Source organism: Cyprinodon tularosa, unplaced genomic scaffold (genome assembly GCF_016077235.1).
Source record: "Cyprinodon tularosa strain WSP-4 unplaced genomic scaffold, ASM1607723v1 ctg844, whole genome shotgun sequence".
Classification (NCBI taxonomy): domain Eukaryota; kingdom Metazoa; phylum Chordata; class Actinopteri; order Cyprinodontiformes; family Cyprinodontidae; genus Cyprinodon; species Cyprinodon tularosa.
This window is the reverse complement of record NW_024039612.1, coordinates 307,616-327,098: the sequence shown is the minus strand read 5'-3', so window position 1 is coordinate 327,098 and position 19,483 is coordinate 307,616. Positions and strand designations below refer to the sequence as shown.

Sequence of the window (19,483 nt, the reverse complement as noted above, 5' to 3'; positions counted from 1 at the left end):
AGTTGGCCAACATTTCTATAAATCCTTTGTTTTTATTGGTGTTCAGTAATATTCTAATTTTCTGATATGATGAATTTGAGATTTTCATTTGTTGTCATTTGTAATCATCAAAATTAAACAAAATAAACATCTGAAATATATGAGTTTGTATGTAATGTATGAATATAATATACAAGTTTCACTTTTTAAACGGAATTACTGAAATCAATCTACTTTTTTATGATATTCTAATTTTATGACCAGCACCTGTAGATACAGAGATCTTCTTTTTGCTCCTGACGGAAGATTTTAGATAAAGATGATTTAATTAGAAAAACACCAAAACATTCAGTCTGGATGGGATGGGCTTTGACCGCAGCATCATTAAGCAAACTTGAGTGTTTTTCCTTCGAAGATTCCTATAACATAATAAAATGGTTTGTCATAATTCTCGACCTGCGCATAGTTTTCAGGGTATAACTTTGCTTTTTCAGCCTCATAATGAAACTACAACCCAGTCTCATGGGAAAATGTACCCCCATTACGCTGGTCCACACTGCAAAACGTAGTGGAGGTACATTAATGGCCATTCTTTTGTGGTACTGTTACATTTCTTCTGCCTATACGCTTTCTATTGTTTTACGTCCTAGTCACGTGACTTTCAAGATTCCAGCTGGGAGAGGAAAAAAATATATAGATGGCCGACATTCGCTCATTTTTTTGTGGAAAGATTAATAACTTGAGTTTGTTTTTGCATTAAAATGAGTTTTGATTACATTTCTAGTGAGAGATGTATAGTTTGTTGCCAGAATATTTACTCAGGGAATGTACATATATTCACTTGCTTGTTCGTTTCTTGCAAAGATTTTTCAAGATAATGTGAAACTGAAACGTTTTGGTAAAAACGTAGTGGGGCTACATTTTCCCATGAGACTGGGTTGTGAAACTAACACATTTTCCCCAGATGCTGCAATCTACATCTGTAAGTGACGTCACTATGCCTCGTGAATGAATGAGCTGCTCTCATTCTGAATTCCAGCTGTTCGCAGGCACCAATCACATCATTAGTGGTTTGATCCGACCCAAATTTGCATCATAATCAGGCTGCAGTTATGCGACTGGATCGAGTCTAACCTCATTATCTTTAGATCTCTGAGGGTAGATCAGGAAAAAAAAAAAAAAAAGTCCGTCACTCTTCGATCCCACGCGTGGGATGTGCATGTCTGCTGAAGTTCGCCTCATAAAGCGAGTGTTGGCTTGTTTTTCTCTTCAGGCGCTTGTGAAGAGTAATTGATCAGCCGTTTATGGATGGGAAATATGTGTTTATTATGAGCATCCAGGAAATGACAGCGTGCCCAAGCCCCGCCCCCACACTGAGTCTGTGACGCTTCAGGATAAAAACAACAGATAGGATCCAAAGTTAATTCAGGAACGACAAGCTGTCACTGTTAAAATAAGGGTATGTACATTTTTTGATTGAAATTTGAAGTATTATTGATTTAGATTTTCGTCAGAGGGTTCAATGATAAATATGTGGCGGTCTGAAAGTTTGGGTGATTTTAAAATGACGTTTTTAAATGACTTTTAAAGTTTCGTTTTCATTCATGATTTCTGATAGAAAGCCAGAAAAAAATACTTGGAATAATTATAAGTAAATGTTGCAAGGTGAGACGCATGCAGCATATCTTGATTGTTTAATGTGATTATTGTAATGACTTGTCTGATTCCCTTAGAGTCATTTCTTTGACCTTAACAGTCTAAGATTATAATTACTGGCTTTAGGGCAGATCGTTGTAATTTGACAATCTGTGTCAACAACAAAAAATATACAAAGAAAAACAAAGTAAAATCTGAGATCTCATCATTTCATTCCTTTTGCTTAAAGTCTATCACGGCCTCACAGGGTTTCTCCAATCATTATCCTGACTGTTAAAAACTATAGGAATCAGAAGGCTAAAAAAAATGCATCACTGTTTGGCAAATAATGTATTCATTGGTGCGATAGAGTCATAGAAAACAACGACAACAACCAACATTATTAAAAGGTTATCCCTGAAGCTTTGTAGTTGATCAATTAATTGAAAGGTAATTAAAAGTTTGTGTGAAGTTGAATTATTTTAGTCACTATTTCCATAAAAAAGAAACTGTTTTTCAATCTGGTTGCCTTTATTTTAAGTATAATACATTCTTCCCTAAAAGATTAACAAAAATGTGTAATTTCAGGCATCTTTCAGAAAAGCGTACTTTCCTTAAAAGCTTAATTGTGGAGGGGAGTGTATATAAATAGGTGCAGAAAATCATTGGCTGGACTATAATCTAGTGCTTTGAAATCAAAGCTAAACCAGAAAGATTTAGAAAAAAGGCTACCGTTCAAATGAGTAAAAAAAAATTTTAAATGGCCAAGAGTCAGACAATTATTAGCTCAAAGCAGTGATCAAAGATGGTCTGTAGTTACCAGTTAGTATTGTGACAAATGGAAGCCATCTGTGAAGATAATTTATCAGAAAGAAATGCTACAAAAATATTAACTGCCTACATGAAAATGAAAGTACTGATTAAAGGAAGGGGTTTTGGGGGTCCAAGATAACTGCCAACCACTGAATAAAAGCCACAGTACACTATGAAGACAATGGAGGATGGTGCTTTAAGCACCATGACATGAGGAAGATTAACTTACTCTGTGTTGAGCCTATTTATTGCATACCAGAGATCATGGATCAGTTTATACTGTATTAACCAAAAGCTTTAACTTTACCAGGAAATGCTCTTGATGTTTCAAGAAGACAATGACTCCAAAGCTAAGCAAGCAACATATTGCATACCAGCCTGACAAAATCATAGTTCAAAGTAGCTAGCCCAATCCCCAGACCTTAATCTGATTGAAGACTTGTAGAAGAACATCAAAAATGCTTATTCTAAGGAAGACCAAGAAATGTAGAGAAACTGGATGTTGGGAAAACATCCTGGGCTTGAATACCTGTTAAGAGATTTGGTCGACTTCTTGTGAAAGAGGAGAAATTCCCAGAAACAGTGATAATACTACACATTAGTTTATTAATTTACAGGAATAATAAATCATAAAGACTTTTCAGCTTATACCATCTATATTTATATTTGTAAAGAAAAGGGAGAACCTGTTATCGCTGAACCCATCCCATGTTAACCTTTTTTTATTTTCTGTGAAGTGCCCTTCAAGTTGTTACCAATGCATGGAGAAAAAAAAATATTTTTCAGGTTTTAAACTTAACCTACATTTTTAAACGGCTGTTATTATTTTGAGCACATGTATTATCAACTTCCTGGTGGATCATTTATGGTAAGCATAAACGATCAACAACACAATCACTCAGTTCTTGTCTGATTTCAGATGTCAGGTGGCCTAGACATTGAATAGTGGCCTTGATTAGAAATACTATAAAGTTTTGAAGAAACATAATGTAATTGAGTATAAATTGTTATATTTGTCTTGAAGACAGAAAATGAAAAGGACAAGGATTTGTACATGGGTACACTGTACATGTACATGGCTCATTCTAATGCCGGGACAAGAAGGTAATAAATGAGAAAAGGAGGTAGGAACTGACAGAGAGGTAATCTGGTCCGAAAATGTAGCACATTTCCTAACTATGTTTTACTCCCTTTCTATAATAACAATTACAACCTGTTTTTAAAAAAAAGGATTTAGTCAAAAATCAAAATTGTGATTGATTCAACCAATACTAAAATTGTGGTTTTATTTTAATTTTCCAATGCTTTAAGCACCAGCATGTCGATGTATCACCCCATGGTTTCATTGTTTTCATGACCTTGAAGGCTTGCCTGTCGAGAGTCCATTTGGCAGGACTTCACTGTTACTGTAGTGTGGAAAAGTGTTTACGGTTCTCTGTGCTGTAGGCAACTGTGTTCTAACGCTTTGTTCTCTTATGTGTGGCGGTGGACCCGCTTTAAGCACATTATCACCCCCTGAAGGTCCGAGTGTGAAAGTCAGTGTATTATTCTTGTTGAATGTAATGTAACCAAAATGTAGCACCTCCGTAATTTGAAAACTGTAGTTTATTACTTGGCGATTATATTGGAAATGCAATTTATTGCCCAGCCGTAATCTAAAATGTGGTGAAGAAATATTTATTTTCATTTGAAACGCAATCACATATTCAAATTCTTCTTACACGTTAAAATGTTTTAGCATTTTAGGGTGTAAGAATCAGTATATGTGGACGTCTATGGTTAATAGATAATAATAATTCTATTAATAATGATAATTAATAATCATACTCTTTTTTTTTTTTTCACCACAGTGTTTTTTATCACAGTGTTTTTAATCACAGCTGCTTACTTTTATCAAGGCTGCACTTTAAAAATGAAAAAGCCTAGAGAGCTGTACTAAAACTATATTTCTTTTTGTATACACTTGTGAACAAAATGACAAAATAAAATTTGTCTAAGTCTAATAGGACAATATGTTGAATAAACTGGACTTTTTTTCATTAGCAATGAATCAGTTTTAAATTGTGTCATTATTGCAGCATTGATAAAACATAATTTCTCTCTTAGCAAAACAAACTAAATCTATTGTTAACTTAAATCAAATTTCATGGTTAATTCACCAGCTTAGTGACTTCATGTTTAGAAGGAAAAGATATTTGACCCATAAAGGATCAAATAGCTGAGTCTGCTACTCCTGTTCTGCTGGTTCTTCGTCCTTACACATTTTGTATTCTTTTGTTTAACCTTATCTTATCTCATATCCATAAATACTTAAAGCTTGAAAAAGATTAATTTGGGGCCTTAGTTTTACCTCTGTTTCCACATTTGTAAAGTTTGAACTCATCAAAACTGGACTGTTCTGGGCTAAATACAGATTTGTTTGTTGAGGAAACCCTTGTGTCAAGGCTGTGCTTTACTTCTAAACCATGATTCCTTCAAGAAGCAATGATCCAATTTAAACCCTGATTTACATAAGAAGCAAATGAGTTTCTGGATTTTGACGGAGTGCATATTTATTACTGAGTTCTCTCAGATTTTGATTAAAGGTCAAATTATGACATGGGAGATTAAAATAAAAGATTTTCTTTTTTTTTTTTGACAATAAATCAAAATAAAACTCAAAAAATTTCCTAAAGTTCAGAAAATCTGGTTCTTGTCATTTACCTACAGGGATAGGCAAAGAAGTCTGGCTATCCACAAAGATATTTCCAAGCTTATTTTGGACTGAGTGACTGAGGGAGAAAATTGAGTTATTGAGTTATTCAGTAGAACAACTGTATGGCTCCGTGAACTACAGTCAGCCTCGGCAGATGGCCGCCCACGCTGAGTCTGGTTCTACTGGAGGTTTCTTCCTGTTAAAAGGGAGCTTTTCCTCTCCACTATTGCTGCAAGCATGCTTTTTGTGAGGGATTGCCTTTGAGTCAATGAATTGATGCAATCAACTGGTTTTCCCTAGATGGAAAAAATTTAATCAATTTGACTGTAGGATCTGGTTGAATTGTAACGAGCCTTGAGATGACATGTGTTGTGATTTGGGGCTGTATACTGTAAATAAACAAAATTGAATTGAAGAGCTGAGAACTGGAAAAAGTTGTTTTATTTATGGACAGCAGCTGAAGTTTTGATGGATTAAGATACAGCTATGTCTTTGCATTGTGTGGCAGCTTTTTGCTTCAATCCCCAACCCCCCTTTTACTTAGTTAAGTTTCCTAAGGATCAGCAGATTGTTATTAATAACCTGCTAATGTCGCTCCCAGCACTTTCTCTTCCAATTCCACATCTGAGCTGTGATCATGTATAGATTGTTTTTTAAATATTCAGAAAAAAAATGTTGATCGTAGATTTGTGGTCCCCCAAATTATGACCCAAAGCTAAACGTTATTAGGTTCTGTAGTACCATAGTCAGAGGATAAATTTGTGGTAATAACGTGGCTCTGTATTCTGTATTAGGTGTTTTATAGATTCATGGTTTTAACAGTATGTTCAGAGGAATTCATTCTGTCTTTTTTTTTAATGAGGTGGTGGGGTTTCATGTTGGGCTGGAAACGGGCAGATCTGAAAACCCTGGCAGTGAAGGGTTGGGGGACTTGCTATCTATAACTTTTACAATATAGTAGATCATATAGTAGATCATTTCTTGTTACAGCAGTGGATTTGGAAATCGTATTAATAAAAAAAATTACATTCTAATTTATATTTAAACAAAATAACTGGTTATACTATCTCTACCAGAGGTGTGTTTCCCCACTGCTGGGGCTGTTGCTGTCGTAATAGCATCATCCTCCGGCTCAGAGTCTGATTATGTGGGGTAGAGGGATAGCTCTGGATGGTTCTGACCAGTAAGGTGTGATGCCTCCGTATTCCTCAGGATCCCAATCCTTTCCTGAGCAACATCAATGTTTCCATCTGTCATCATTATAGATGTTAATCAGAGTGCTGCTGTGGAGCTACTAAATGTAGGATATTTGAGTTAAAGATAAGCCTCTTTCATAATAACTCAACCACTTGGTATGTCCTGCTGCGTTATTTTAAAGCAATATTACATGGGATCAATACCGCTTCATCAACTCTTTAAAGTTTTTTGGACATAAAAAAAGGAAAAAAAAAAATCCAGATTTTCTCCTAACGATCTAAGATGTTCTGTGTACCCGGGATATGTTTTTAGTTTTCATCGCAATGTCAGACTGTTCTCATAGCATCCAGTGAAATCTGGCAAATTGTTTTGCAGGTTCTAGACTAAATCAGACGGTCAGCTTCATCCTGATGTCAAATCCTTCACGGTGCTGCATCTGTCTGGATGAGTTCATCAACCCAGCCTCTCTCCCCTGTGGACACTGCTTCTACCTGGTGTGCATAGGAGATTACTGGAGAATCAAGGAGAGCTTCCAGTGCCCCCTCTGCATGACAGTCTTCCCCAAAATGCCACAACTAAAGACCACACACACACCACAAACTGAAAATGAAACCACACCTCTAAAAGCCGGAGTGGTCCCATGTGATTTCTGTCGACCCAAGCATCCTGCAGTGCGGTCCTGCTTGGTGTGCCTGGCCTCCTACTGCAATGCTCATCTAGAGCCACATTATCACAGGGAGGATCTTGGACGCCATCTGCTGGTCAGTGTGTCAAAAAACCTAGAGGATTCTCTCTGCAGGTTACATGGGAGGAAGTTGGAAAGGTTCTGCAGGAGTGACAGAACATTAATTTGCACCATGTGCAACAAGACAGAACACAGGGGTCACCACACCGTTTCTATCAGCAAGGAAGCCTCAAAAAGCAAGGTAAAGTCTGATGAAGGGAACAAAATCTAATTCTATTTGAGATATGTCTCGGGAAAAAAGCTGTTTTTGCAACCTTTGTGATTCAGTAGTTGTTAAAAAGTCTCCACTTTACAAGCAGAAGTGGAGGGAAGGATGGAAAAAACCCTAATTTAAATACTTTTAATAAATCAATCAAATCAATAAATAAATTGTATATTACTGTTTGTGAAGAGAAATCGTGACCGTAAAATGGGCGGATCAATGCTTACAAGAAATAGTCAGTATAAACTGGACTAAATATTAATTGGTTCCTTATAATAAATTGATATGAATTCGATCACTCTCAACATATGTATCTATATTTATACACAGAGAGGTAAATAAGTATTTGAATACCTTGCTATTTTGCAAGTTCTCCCACTTAGAAATCATGTAGATCATGTCCTTCCTAGTCTGGAAAAATGGTTTACTGCTGTATAAGAGGACCCTTTGTAAAGCAAGAGCAGCATACTTCTCCTCATTAATAGAGGAGAATAAGAATAATCCTAGATTTCTTTTTAATACAGTTGCCAAACTCACCCAGAGCCATAGCTCTGTTGAACCGTCCATTCCACCTGCTCTTAGCAGCAATGATTTTATGGGATTCTTTATAAATAAGATTGATCTTATTAAAAATAAGATCATAAGCACTCCTCTATCCGCGATTGTACCTGAGGTAGTCATGGAATCTGAACCGGGTTTAGACTGCTTTGATCCAGTTGAACTCTCTGAATTAGCAAAATTATTGTCTTCATCTAAGCCTTCAACTTGTATGTTAGATCCAGTTCCAACCAGGTTATTTAATGAGGTATTCCCTTTGATCTCCTCCTCCATTTTAGATGTGATTAATCTATCTCTGTTACAGGGATATGTACCTAAAGCTTTTAAGGTTGCTGTAATTAAACCTCTGCTTAAGAAACCGTCTCTTGACCCAGATGACTTGGTCAATTATAGACCTATATCTAATCTTCCTTTCTTATCCAAAATTCTTGAGAAAGTAGTTGCCAAACAAGTTTGCGATCACTTCCACCATAATGAACTTTTTGAAGAGTTTCAGTCTGGCTTTAGAGCTCATCATAGCACTGAAACAGCTCTGGTGAAAGTCACTAATGATATTCTCATGGCCTCAGATAATGGACTTGTATCTGTGCTCGTCCTGTTAGATCTTAGTGCTGCATTTGATACAGTTGACCATAACATTCTTTTAGAAAGACTTGAATATTTTGTTGGAATTAAAGGAACAGCACTAGACTGGTTTAAATCTTATCTATCTGATCGAATTCAGTTTGTTCATGTTAATGATAGATCTTCAACACGCTCAAAGGTTACCTGTGGAGTACCACAGGGATCAGTGCTAGGACCAATTCTCTTTACTTTATACATGCTCCCAATCGGTAGAATGATTAGACAGCATGGGATTAATTTCCACTGTTATGCTGATGATACCCAGCTATATCTGTCTATAAATCCAGATGAAGCCAACCCATTACATAGATTACAGGCATGTCTTGAAGACATAAAAACCTGGATGACTCTTAACTTTCTGCTCCTGAATGCAGACAAAACAGAAGTTATAGTCTTTGGACCAGAGTCTCTGAAAAAGAAACTGATTAGCCAGTCACTTCATTTGGATGGGATTAAACTGATTTCAGATAATAAAGTAAAAAATCTTGGTGTTATTTTTGATCAGGACCTGTCATTTAAATCCCATATCAAAGAGGTTTCTAGAATTTCCTTCTTTCATCTGAGGAACATTGCAAAAATTAGAAATCTCCTGTCCAGGGGTGATGCTGAGAAACTAGTCCATGCATTTGTTACTTCAAGGCTGGACTATTGTAATTCTTTACTATCAGGAAGTCCACAAACTGTAGTTAAAAGCCTTCAGCTGATCCAAAATGCTGCAGCCAGAGTTCTAATGAAAATTAAAAAGAGAGATCATATCTCGCCTATCCTGGCTTCTCTTCATTGGCTTCCTGTTAAATCAAGAATAGAATTTAAAATCCTCCTTCTCACATATAAAGCCTTAAATGGCCAAGCTCCATCTTATATCAGAGATCTGATTGTTCCTTATGTTCCTAACAGAGCACTTCGCTCTCAATCTGCAGGTTTACTAGTGGTTCCTAGAATTTCTAAAAGTAGAATGGGAGGCAGATCTTTTAGTTATCAGGCTCCTCTCCTGTGGAACCAACTACCAGTTTTAGTCCGTGAGGCAGACACCCTGTCTACTTTTAAGGCTAGGCTTAAAACTTTCCTTTTTGATAAAGCTTATAGTTAGGGTGGCTCAGGTTATCCTGAGCTATCTCTATAGTTATGCTGCTATAGGCTTAGACTTTTGGAGGACATAGGGACCCCCATTTCATCATTCTGCTTCATTCTCTCTCTGTTCTCCTATTCTGCAGAATCTGTTAGTTCAATCTCTAACCTTCTGCTCTCTCTGCTTTTCCTCAGAGTAGCTTTGCCTCGTCTGTTCCTGTTTGGCTGTGACGCCATCCTGGAAAGAAACATCAGCTGTGCTGCTTCTATCAACACCCTTGTTTATAGATGTTGGAGATCGGCCTGTTTTCCAGTATGGTCCTGTTTCTCTGACCGTGACTGAGTGGATGTGCTCTCTTCGTCCTCTGACATGGGAGCTGCCTTGGAGCTTGTCTGCCTGGCTGTGTGTTTCCTGGACGGGGCCGCCTTTTACAGCTGCTTTTTGTATCTCTGCTTCTGTCTCCTTGAACCCCAGTCGGCCTCGGCAGATGGCCGCTCACACTGAGCCTGGTTCTGCTGGAGGTTTCTTCCTGTTAAAAGGGAGTTTTTCCTCTCCACTGTTGCTACAAGCATGCTTAGTGTGGGGGATTGTATTTGAGTCAATGAGTCGATGCAATCAACTGGTTTTCCTTAGATAGAAAACTTTGTATCAATTTGACTGTATGATCTGGTTGAACTGTAAAGTGCCTTGAGATGACATGTGTTGTGAATTTGGCGCTATATAAATAAACTGAATTGAATTGAAATTGAATGTAAGGGTCTGAAATTGTCATCGTAGCTGCATGTCCACTGGGAGAGACATAATCTAAAAAAATATCCAGAAATCACAATATATGATTTTTTAAAAACTATTTATTTGCATGATACAGCTTAAAGGAATAGTACACCCAAAACATGATTAGCCTTCATTTTCTACTCACCCCCATGCTGAACAACACCCTGGAGTACTTTTTTGATATCTCAAATGCATCTGGAGATCTGGGAGGCTTCTTGCTGTCTGCTGACATTCAAATAATGGAGGTCTATGGTGCCCGAGACAGAAAGGTCCATAAAAGTCCACAAAAAACGTGTCAATATTCCTCCATACTGCTCGTCCAATGTATTCCAAGTGTCCTGAGTGGGTAGCATCCAGAATTTACTCGAAACGAAGTCATTTAGAATGTTTTTAGAGCATAAACAGTGATGTATAGGATTTCCTGAAAGCGCGCACCTGCGCGTTCATGACGCTACGGAAGCCGGCAGACCAAACCAGATGAAAGTGCGCATTCAGCGTCTGCTCTGCCGATAATGTAAGCGTAGAAGAAGAAATGTGCTGTTTACCTGTGCAACGAAAGAAACAACGAAAGAAAAATGTCTGAGGACTTCAGTGTTGAGGAAGAGCATGAGTTCTTTGCTGAGCTGAATGTGCACTTTCGTCTGGGTTGGTCTGCAGCGGTTTCCGTAGCGCCGTGAACGTGCTTTCAGGAAATCCTATACACTACTGTTTATGCTCTAAAAACATTCTAAATGACTTCGTTTCGAGTAAATTCTGGATGCTACCCACTCAGGACACTTGGAATACATTGGACGAGCAGTATGGAGGAATATTGACACGTTTTTTGTGGACTTTTATGGACCTTTCTGCCTCGGGCGCCATGGACCTCCATTATTTGAATGTCAGCAGACAGCAAGAAGCCTCCCAGATCTCCAGATGCATTTGAGATATCAAAAAAGTACTTCAGAGTGTTGTTCAGCATGGGGGTGAGTAGAAAATGAAGGCTAATCATGTTGTGGGTGTACTATTCCTTTAAAATAAGTATTTTAACACATGAGAAAATTTATGTTAATATTTGGTACAGTAGCCTTTGTTTGCAATTACAGAGGTCAAAGGTTTCCTTTAGTTTTTCACTAGGTTTGCACACACTGCAGTAGGGATTTTGGCCCACCCTTCCACACAGATCTACTCTAGATCAGTCAGGTTTTGGGGCTGTCACTGAGAAACATGGAGTTTGAGCTCCTTCCTATGATTCTCTATTGGGTTTGGTTTTGGAGACTGGCTGGGCCACTCAAGAACCTTTATATGCTTCTTAAAGTGCCACTCCTTGGTTATCCTGGCTGTTTGCTTTGGGTCATTGTCGTGTTGGAAAACCCAGCCTCGACCCATCTTAAATGCTCTAACTGAGAGAAGGAGGTTGTTCCCCAAAATTTCAGAGAATGGCCCCAGTCATCCTCTCCTTTATACAGTGGCATGGTACTCATCATTCTTCTTTCTCCAAACTTCTTTCTCCAAACACGGATAGTGGAATTATGACCAAAAAGTTATATTTTGGTCTCATGTGACCACATGACTTTCTCCCTTGAGTCCTCTGGATCATCCAAATGGTCATTGGCAAATTTAAGATGGGCATTGACATGTTCTGGTTTAAGCAAGGGAACCTTCCATGCAATGCATGAGTTTAAGCCATGACATCTTACCAACGGCAACCTTTGAAACGGTGGTCCCAGCTCTTTTTCAGGTCATAGACCAGCTCCTGCCATGTAGGTAAGTTGTCTAACCGTAGTTCTGGGCTGATTTCTAACCTTCCTTGGGATCATTGAGACCCCACGAAATAAGACCTTGCATGAAGCCCCAGTCTTGACAGTCATGTTTAGCTTCTTCCATTTTCTAATGATTGCACCAACACTGGACTTTTTTCACCAAGCTGCTTGGCAATTACCCCTTAGCCCTTTCCAGCTTTGTGGAGGTGTACAATTGTCTCTAGTGTCTTTGGACAGCTCTTTGGTCTCTGCCATGTTAGTAGTTGGATTGTTATTGATTGAATGGGGTCAACAGGTGTCTTTATGCCGCTAACAACCTCAAACAGGTGCATCCAAGTTAGAATAATAAATGGAGTGAAGATGGAGTGAAGACATTGGAGTGAAGACATTGTGAAGGCAGACTAACAGGGTCAGAATTCTAGCTGATAGACAGGTGTTCGAATAATTATTTGCAGCTGTATTCTACAAATAAATAGTTAAATCATATATTGTGATTTCTGGATTCTTTGTCTCTCACAATGGACATGCACCTACGATGACAATTTCAGACCCCTCCATCATTTCTAAGTGGGATAACTTGCAAAATAGCATGTTCCAATACTTATGTTCCTCACTTTATATGCTGAACACAGCACAGGGTGTTGACATACTTATTTTCTTCACTATATATATGTATAAGTTTCTTTTTTTTTTCACAGATTAAACTAAAACGTAAACAGATTCAACTTCAGCAAGACATTCAGGACAAGCTGAGTGTGACTGAAGAAATGAAGCTAACTGCAGACCTCCATGAAGAACCTGCAGAGCTTTGGGCACAAAGTAAGAAGCTCATCAAACAGCTGGAAGAAGAGATCAGCAAGTTAACAGAGAGAAACGCTGAGCTGGAGCAGCTCTCAAAGACAGAAGACAACCTGCACTTTCTGCAGGTCTGACATGTTTCTACAAGCCAACAGAACAGGTGTCAATGTTGAAAAAAAACATTTCATTAAATTGGTCTTTTTCTCTTTCCTCCACAGCGATTCTTACACTTGTGTTCGTGATTGGAACCACAAGATGATGGCAATGGTGAAGATTCGAGCCCAACACCTCTGAACTGAAAATTCTTGTTATATTTGCAACTGACATATTTTGACTATATTTTTAATAAAAATACAATGCTGTGAAGTAAAAATGAAAATGTAATTATTGTTTTTGCATAAGAGGCCCCAGAAGACATGAAAGAAGAACTTTGATTTTCTTTCAAGGTTGCTCATTTGCTGTAAGAAATGATTAATATTTTTCTCATCTGTTATTTTTTTACTTTATACAATTTTGTTTTTCTTTATTATTATGTTACCTTACAGCTTTTAACGCATAACATATTTTGAAATTATTGATCATTATTACACCTCTGGTTTTGATACTCATAGTAGCCCATAAAGGTCCACCTGGTAGTGGCGTGATTTTTTTTTTTTTTTTTTGTAAATACAATTTTCTGTCTAAGTCATGCCATTGAGTGGCAGGTTGCTGGGTTTTTAGTTCTCTGTGAATTAATTAGTACATTTTCCAGACCTTATATAATTCTTTCCGTCACACAGGGTTATATTGAGCAATACTACTGACTAAACATGAACCACATTTGCGTAGTCTAGGCAACACGCCCAGTACCAAGTAAAAAAAGAGAGATTGCTCCACTGAGTGTCAGCCTTCCTCTCCAAATGAAGGCGGTGCCTGATTTAACTGTGGATCTGAAATGAAACTTAAACAGGTGTCGGAAAAACAGCATCATTCTCCAGGTGGAATTTGAGGAAATAGGACGTAGAGCGATAATGGCAACAGATGAGCAACTTGGAGGTACAATTCTGCTCAGATCTTGATGTTTTTTGTTTTTAATTTCTTTCGTTTCATTTTAAATGATAGTGGTTCAGTGTCAGTGTGTATTATTTGAATGGGAGCATTTAAAATAGGTTTATAGCCTTGGTTATGGCAAAATGTAGGAGATTTATTGTATCTTTAATTCCATTCTTTTTTTAATCTTTTTTTAATGCCTGTTCTTCATACATTCAATGTTGGCAGATAAGAGAATACATTTTGTTTTTGGATAAGCATATAATGACACTACCTGGAAAATGTTTGCAAAGAGTTTCAAAATTACTTTGATGTAGATGGTAGAGACACATTCAGCAGGTTTAACAAGCACATTCAGACAGCAATCATTAGGAAACAAGGGGATAGGTACACTGATAATAAATGACGAAACCGTTTTGGGCATTTAATGAATTATACAGTATTTAGTCACTTTAGCATAATTCTTTTAATGTCCTACCCTGCTAACATAAAAAATGTGTTAGAGTAAAGTAACTTAATATCATTAAGTAGATTATTATTCATTTTTTTTTAGTACCTTGTCTAGGGACTCACCAAAACTCGGGAAGACGCAGAAACTCAAAACAATGTTTTCACAATGACAACAACTAATTAATCCTCTGAGCCATACTAGTCCCCCCTAGAAAACAAACAACACAGCAAAGAAAAAAAATCTTTATTTGGGTTTCAATTCTTTTGTTTATTGTACTGCAACCTACCATCGGAAAAATATTAATAAAATAAATTATTAGTACGCTTGTTAAGTGATTTATTAATTCAAACAAAGATTCCAGGAAAATAGCTGCAGCTTAATCTCTAACCTCTATAATGTGGTTTACACAACTTGTTAAGGTTCAAACTGGCTGTCAGAATGAAATGAAACCCTGTGGTTTTGTCGTACAGTGTGAGTTCACAGCTCACTATGCATGTTCAGCCCAACGCTCTGATTCGATCTACCTGCTCACACTGCACGTCTAAAAACCACGTTGGACTCAGCTCCGCTGTGAGATGGCCCTACTCAGACTTGTCTATCCAGATGCAAAACCAGTAGAAGAGGAATATGAAGCTCACTAGAGTGAAACGCGCTGCCTTGGCAATCTGTAATTTTGTGAGCTGAAAGCCCTGAAAGGAAAAGGCGATGACATATTTGGACAAAGACATGGCTCAGCAAACGTGGCTACAACGGTCTGTCAATTTTACAGATAGAACTCCATTACACTCGCACCCCTGCAAAGATTCAGTGTTTTCATGTGAGAGGAAGAATAAGTAGAATCCTTGTTTGCCCACTGAGCGATATGCCCATGATGGCCGACTGAAAATCCGACCTCATGATTCCTGATTGGGAGGTGGTCGTGAGAGGCTGATCGCCCCTATTTACCCCCCTGTCCACTACACGACGCATGATCAGGCTGAACGTCGGGCCGATCGAAAAATTCTCACATGAGTGGAAAAGACATGCTCGAAAAGGGCAAAAAATACGGTAAACCCGGCATTAGGTGTGTGAAGGCAAAGCAACAGCGAAATGCAGGACAGTTGGTTCTGAGGATGAGGATTGAAGCCCCCTGGTTTACAAGATTGCATTCTATGTTTATTTTTCTAATACATTGTTTTTTGTATTTTGGCAGACATGACCTCCATGGCCAAAGCAGCCAATGAGGACTGCTATCTGGAAAAACATCTTAACTGCCCCATCTGCATGCAAACATTTACTGATCCAGTGACCACATCTTGTGGCCACTCCTTTTGTAAGACATGCTTAGAACTAAGTATCTCTTCTAATCAGGTTGATAGGACATGTCCTCTTTGCAAAACGCACCTAAGGGAAGCCCCAATGGTTAATACTATCCTGAGAGACATTGTCCAAGAAGTAAAAGACTTATTGAGTAATAGGTGTACGGGGGCTTCTGGAGAAGTGCCCTGCGATGTCTGCATAGAGCCGAAGAACAAGGCTGCAAAGTCCTGCCTTATATGTCTGACCTCATACTGTTCAACACACTTGAAGAATCATGCTTTAGCTGATCGGCTGAGGGGCCACACACTGGTGGAACCAGTGGAGAACTTAGACACAAGGTCCTGCCTGGCACATGGATACCCACTTGAGCTTTATAGCAGGAAACAGCAAAAGTGCATTTGCGCTCGATGTTTGGATGAACCTCTGGAGGAAGTTGTGTCCGCTGAAGAGGAATGTAAAAAAAAAAAGGTGCTATAAACTTCCAGTGTGTTAAAGATATAAGTAGTTGTTTGTGCCAAGATTTCTCCACTTAGTTGGGTGAATACAAATTGTGGGGGTACATTTTTAATTCAAAGAAATATATTTGATATAATGCAAATATATTGACAACTATTTTTGTTACTATTTGCTCTTTGCTTTCTACAGGATCAAATAGGAAACACCAAGACAGAGTTACAACATAGGATTATGACAAGAAGAACAAAGATTGAAGAGATCAATGAAGCTTTTAAGAGTTGTAAGGTACATTATAGAAAAATATGCCATTGGGTAACCAGTCTGTTATTGTGTAAGGTTACAGGATTGGAACCAGTAGGAAAAATATCCCATGGGCCAAAATGTCTGACACCTCCTGAGCTATTCTTGATTTTAATTCCTAATGAACTTTCAACCTGCTTTGTCAATATATGGTTTTGAGATACTCTGTGTTTCACATTTGTCTATCACTTCATCTTTTACCACTTGTCTGTTTGGGTCAAGGGGGACGGGTGCCATTATCTAGCAGTCTTCAGTGTTTAGATAGTATTCTGTCAGAATACTGTCTCTTGTAAGATTGACCATTGTTTGTATAGATGAGGTGTATCCATTATGTTACTTTGACAATGCTGATTGATGCAGTTCTAAAACAACACTTAGAAGTCATCTTAATACATAGAGTGGAAATTCCGTAAAAGTTTGGCCTGCCTGTAGTCCAGAACACAGCTCTATTACACACCTAATGCTTGGTTGCGCTGTTTGTTTTGAAAGCTGAACACTCTTTTGTGGAATACCACCCCACTTTTGTGGGGTGGTATTCCACAAAAGTGTGTCACCAAGCAGGAAACCAGCATGAGGGGCAATTGCCATGCTGTTGAGGTTGTTCATGGTTTTCCTACGCACTACTATTAGATAAATGTTAAATTTCCAGTATGTCTTGTTTATTTAAACCCTCAGCAATCAAATCCAATCAGTAAATCACCAATGGCATTAATAGAGAGAATTTTGCAAGTTATTTGTGGGGACGACCAAGGCAGCCAAAGCAAAAGCCCTGAGCCCACTTGAAGATAAGTTGCAGTTATTAAAAAAAGAGTCAAATGACATGAAATACGATTTGGAAGATGAAATCAAAAGACTCGAGACAACAATTCTAAAACTAGAGGAAATATCTGCACTCGAAGATCACATCCTTTTCTTACAGGTCAGATGTGACTCTATTTTCTTTTAAAGCTGACAATAGTTTTAAAATTCCTTATCCAAAAACTAATCTTTTTGGTTGTTTTAAAAAGTCTGTAAGTTTATCCAGTTGTCTTTTTTTCCCTTTTTTTCAGAGGTACCCATCTCTCATAGTGCAGGACGACATGAAAAACTGGACGCATGTTAACCTTAACACATCACTGTCTTTTGGTTCTATGAGGGAAACAATAGCAATGATTGAAGATATTCAGATGGAGTTGGAAAAGATGGCCACCATTGGTAAGATTTGACTTCATGGTGCTAATAATGATAAGGAAAAGTTGACATCATTGATCAAAAACTAATTTTCTCCTCACAGAACTTATGAGGTTCCCAAAGTATACAGGTATTTGACAAAATTTATTTAGCCTTCCATCATAAATCTTAAAAAAACAAAACAAATAAAACTGTATTTACTTCTGTAACTAATTTTATACCCAACTTATGGTTTACAGTGGACGTGAAGCTGGACCCAGACACTGCACACCGGCGCCTTGTTCTTTCTAGTGATGGGAGCAAAATGAAAGATAGTGGAGAAAACCAAATGGTAGCTGATTCTCTGAAAAGATTTGATGTAGTTGGTAGCGTCCTGGGACACAACAGCTTGACGACTGGGAGGTCTTACTGGGAAGTGGAGGTCAGCAATAAAACCGGATGGGATCTAGGTATAGTCAGAGGCAGTGCTAATCGTAGGGGAAGACCAAATTTAAGCCCGGAAAATGGGTACTGGGTTCTTGTACATTTTGAAGAGTGTGATGTACCTCAACCATATGCAGATTATGCAGCCATGACCAGCCCACCAATTTCTCTGTCCCTTAAAGACAAACCGAAAAAGGTCGGGGTGTTTTTGGACTATGAAGAGGGCCTCCTGTCCTTCTACGATGTGACAAACAAGTCTCATATTTACACATTCTCCAAGTGCTCATTCAGTGACGAGATTTACCCATATTTCAGTTTACATATGAAATATGAGATCAACTATGAACCCATGATTATTTCAAAAGTAAAAATCTAGATTGGCTCAAATTCTAGTTTTTCTTTCTAGAAACTAAAGCTTTAGGGGGAAAAGTTGTAGGTGGCTGGTTTAGAATTCAACTTCACATTGTTCATTAAAATTAATGAAAATGTATATGGAAATGGGCACATGTGTGCTGCATTCTAGGTTCAAAGATCAAGGTGTCCTTATTACTGACTAGAGTCTATTCATATTAAAGTACTGTAGGAAAGCACTTTTAAATGCAACCAACTTTTTAGAACCATGTTTTATCACTTTTAAGGTTAAGGCAAAATGAATCGAAGTTAAGAAGAATGTGTATCTGATGTTTATAGTTTGATGTTAATGTTTTTTTTTTTTCTTAAGTTTTACCTTAACTTAGATTAAACCTATTGGTTGCACTCCTTTAAAAATACATAAATGTGATTATCAAGCTCTAAATTGTTAAGGTTAGGCTAGTCTCACACTCATTTTATCAATTTTATGAAAACTCTTGGATTAACTTTGGTGCTAAGGGTACTTTCTCTCCTTTAAAACAAAACTGCAAAAGTTTCTAATGATTTCACCAGGTACTGTGTAACTATTCCTAAACATACATTACACCATCGTCAAGAGACTATTATTGTTTATATTTTGTGATGATGTGATTCAATGCTGGACCCTGAAACAGACCGCTGAGTGATTACAACTGATGGTTTCGGCACAGTCTATCTAAACCTTGGAGGGATGTGAACCCATTTCAAAATGTTAAAAGCATTCAACCAGTACAAATGTCTGTGATTTTACTTCTGTCTTCCTTATTGTCTTTTAGCACAGAAATAAAACTGAAGCTTACAAACAATATGAATTTGACTGTATGATCTGTTTGAATTATCTCTGTAAACTGCCTCAAGATGACGTGTTGTGAATAGGTTCAATATAAATAAAATTAATTGGATTAAATTGTTTTTGTCTTCCAGGTTGTCTTTTGGCACAGAACTGAAAACTGACATAAATAGTATGAACTCTGAATTTTCCAGTAAAAACAGTTCTTCACAGTAAGCTGCACAAAGAATATAAACCAAAAACGTCCTTCTACTTCCAATGAAAAACCCTCTGGGCAAGTGGAGTACTTGATCTGTTGCTAAACATCCAACATGCCCTGTCACATGCAAACAGATAATTTGGTT

At 37.7% G+C, this 19,483-nt stretch overlaps 2 protein-coding genes across 2 annotated transcripts; both read left to right on the top strand.

Annotated features, from left to right (window-relative positions):
- Positions 1-6,694: 6,694 nt before the first annotated feature.
- LOC119775025 (E3 ubiquitin-protein ligase TRIM47-like) lies at positions 6,695-13,466 on the top strand (the record flags this gene model as incomplete). The annotated part of the gene is made up of 3 exons (XM_038272871.1): positions 6,695-7,245; positions 12,732-12,959; positions 13,050-13,466. Coding segments are annotated over 3 exons (803 nt in total), but the record flags the coding sequence as incomplete, so codon positions are not given.
- A 129-nt stretch (positions 13,467-13,595) lies between these two features.
- LOC119775030 (E3 ubiquitin-protein ligase TRIM38-like) lies at positions 13,596-19,244 on the top strand. Its single transcript, XM_038272884.1, has 7 exons — positions 13,596-13,866; positions 15,504-16,078; positions 16,256-16,378; positions 17,082-17,285; positions 17,416-17,560; positions 17,640-17,666; positions 17,776-19,244. The coding sequence occupies exons 1-7, from the start codon at positions 13,842-13,844 to the stop codon at positions 18,333-18,335; spliced, it is 1,659 nt and encodes a 552-aa protein (XP_038128812.1). The 5' UTR covers positions 13,596-13,841; the 3' UTR covers positions 18,336-19,244.
- The last annotated feature ends 239 nt before the right edge of the window (positions 19,245-19,483 follow it).

Excerpts from the sequence above, each read along its gene's own strand:
- LOC119775030 (XM_038272884.1), top strand. The coding sequence starts at position 13,842 with ATGGCAACAGATGAGCAACTTGGAG. Across the intron at positions 13,867-15,503 it reads AACAGATGAGCAACTTGGAG|ACATGACCTCCATGGCCAAA; the intron begins GTACAATTCTGC and ends GTATTTTGGCAG. Across the intron at positions 16,079-16,255 it reads AGGAATGTAAAAAAAAAAAG|GATCAAATAGGAAACACCAA; the intron begins GTGCTATAAACT and ends TGCTTTCTACAG.